The following is a 2,312-nucleotide window of genomic DNA, read 5'->3' as shown; positions in this document are numbered from 1 at the left end:
AAAACGGATTTGTGGCAGCTTCGATTGGTTTATGACATTTGATTGAATATATATTCTCGTGCGGCTTCCATTCATGCATTTCCTTTGTGATGATTCAGTTTCATTTTCATTTTGGCTATGTTTTCGATTTCGAAGGGGAGTTTCGTTTTCAATTTCATCTTAAGCTGGCTTTAAACGGTGAAGAGCCCTCGGTGTTTTGAACCCACTTCCATTTCACAGCACCGGTCAAGTGCGATAAGTCGGTTAATTGCTGTTGGATGATGCAGCAACAAATTACATCGATCCGCTGTAATCCGCGTGACTTCCCCGACACAATTCTGATCAAAGAGGTACATAGAGTACAAGAGGTACACCGTCATCGTCGACCTGCAGTTGGTGTAATTGTTACAATGGCCCAAAACACTTGACATTGGCCCTTTGCGAGGGCGACATTGAAACCACGCTGCGAAGGCCCTCCCCCGAAAACATTAAGAAATGTATAGATATGGAAAAAATGATATTTGTAGAATGGCGGAAGGGAATGAGGTATGGAATGGTGTGGTCTTGGGGTAATCTCTAACGATAATATTGACAGATTCTTCTGCAATCAAATAGTGCAGAGCAAATGGGCAAACACATAATAATAATAATAATAATCTCCGAACGCCAATCCTCAGATCTTTAACGATCAATGACCATTGTCAGGGCCCAAAACGTCGAACATCCGGCTGGGAGCGTCGAACACGTCTGAAGACGTCTTAACTTGGCCAACGGCGTTTCGTCAAATATGTGTTAATGCGGTTCGATTGCGTTCGATTGACCATCGAACATCTTGCGGCCGGCCTGCTAATTTTTTGTATAAATACTTAAATGATTTCAACAGCAGCAGCAAAACCCAACCGCAGCTCCAATCGATTGAGCAGGTCAGATACAGATCGCAGAGCAAGTGAAGCAAACATTTAAGTTACAACAAAGATGGTAAGTCACTGTGCAGAAATAGTAACTTTTAACAAAACAGAGAAATTAAAGATACATATTCTGAAACAAACTTTACTTATGTGAACTCAAACAACGTCTAAATTATAATACCTTTTCATTTATATTAACATACAAAAATCCAATTCAGTACAATTGTATAAAAAACAGAAGACATTTTATTGTAAATTATAATATTTAATTTTTTTTCAACTTAATGAAAGTGCATTAGTTGATATTGTTCATGTGGCCTTTTCTTTAATTTCCAGCAAGGATTCAAGGAGATTTGCCTGCTGTTGGCCGTCGTGAGCCTGGCCAGCTGTCGCTCAGTGGTTCGCCGTGATGTTAGCCACCTGCCGCTGGAGTACCTGCCTCCAGTGCAGCTGCCACCTGTGCCCAGTCGCGATTACTTGCCGCCGGTGGAGCAGCATGCCGCCACCCTGAACCATGTCCTCCAGCCGCCCCGTGATTACCTGCCTCCGCTGAACAACGAGTACTTGCCACCTGTGGTGGAGGAGGAGCAGGAGCAGGAGGTGCCCACCACAACCGAGGTAATAATTCCAGAAGAAACCACCACAGGGGAGCCAACCACCGAGGCAGTTATCATCACCACCGAACAGCCGCAGGCAGCGGAGATAATCACGGTACCGCAAGAGGAGGTGGAAGTGAAAACCGTGGAGGAGGAGGAGCCCGACAAGGAGGTGGAGTCCGCAGTGCTCCTGGACGACGGATACCACTATCGCACTCCATCGGTGTTTCCGGATCTGCTGCCCGTGAAGGAGTATCTGCCTCCCTTGGACGGCAATGCCGTCGTGGAGGAGCTGCCCAATGGCGAGGAGGACTCCTCGGCCCTCCTAGACGATGGTTACCACTATCGCTCCGTAAAGCGACTTCGTTTCTAGTCCCTAACACTTACTGTATTCCACTACGAATTTCTGTTTCTGTTCTGTGCGACAATTGTTGTTTAATTTTACAAAATACATAGACAAATACTTTCCCGACTCTGCTGGTTTCACACGATATTGGAAAATGGCTCAGGTGGGTGATGCGACTATAAAGTACCCAGTACTCAGTGTCATATTAGCCAAAAATGAGTAAAATGTTACTTTTATTACAAGCATGTTTAGAAATCATTGATAAACAATATTAATTACTGAGCTCATGTTTGTGGAATTGCTTTAGAGTTTCATGTCATCCCTCTAACAAATATACCCATTTAACCCTACTCATACCTCGCAGCAACTCGATTGCTGCCGTGAACATTTCATTTATATTGATGACAGGAAATTAGAAAAATGTTTTCACAATGCGCACGGAACGTCGCAAGGAACTCTTCTCCGTGAGATATTGTCGCAGTC

At 44.3% G+C, this 2,312-nt stretch overlaps 1 protein-coding gene across 1 annotated transcript; it reads left to right on the top strand.

Annotated features, from left to right (window-relative positions):
- The first annotated feature begins 867 nt into the window (after positions 1–867).
- Positions 868–1,955, top strand: LOC6605970. Its single transcript, XM_002030746.2, has 2 exons — positions 868–957; positions 1,224–1,955. The coding sequence occupies exons 1-2, from the start codon at positions 955–957 to the stop codon at positions 1,854–1,856; spliced, it is 636 nt and encodes a 211-aa protein (XP_002030782.1). The 5' UTR covers positions 868–954; the 3' UTR covers positions 1,857–1,955.
- The last annotated feature ends 357 nt before the right edge of the window (positions 1,956–2,312 follow it).

This window comes from Drosophila sechellia, chromosome 3L (assembly GCF_004382195.2).
Source record: "Drosophila sechellia strain sech25 chromosome 3L, ASM438219v1, whole genome shotgun sequence".
Lineage (NCBI taxonomy): Eukaryota > Metazoa > Arthropoda > Insecta > Diptera > Drosophilidae > Drosophila > Drosophila sechellia.
This window is presented reverse-complemented; position numbering and strand designations above follow the sequence as displayed.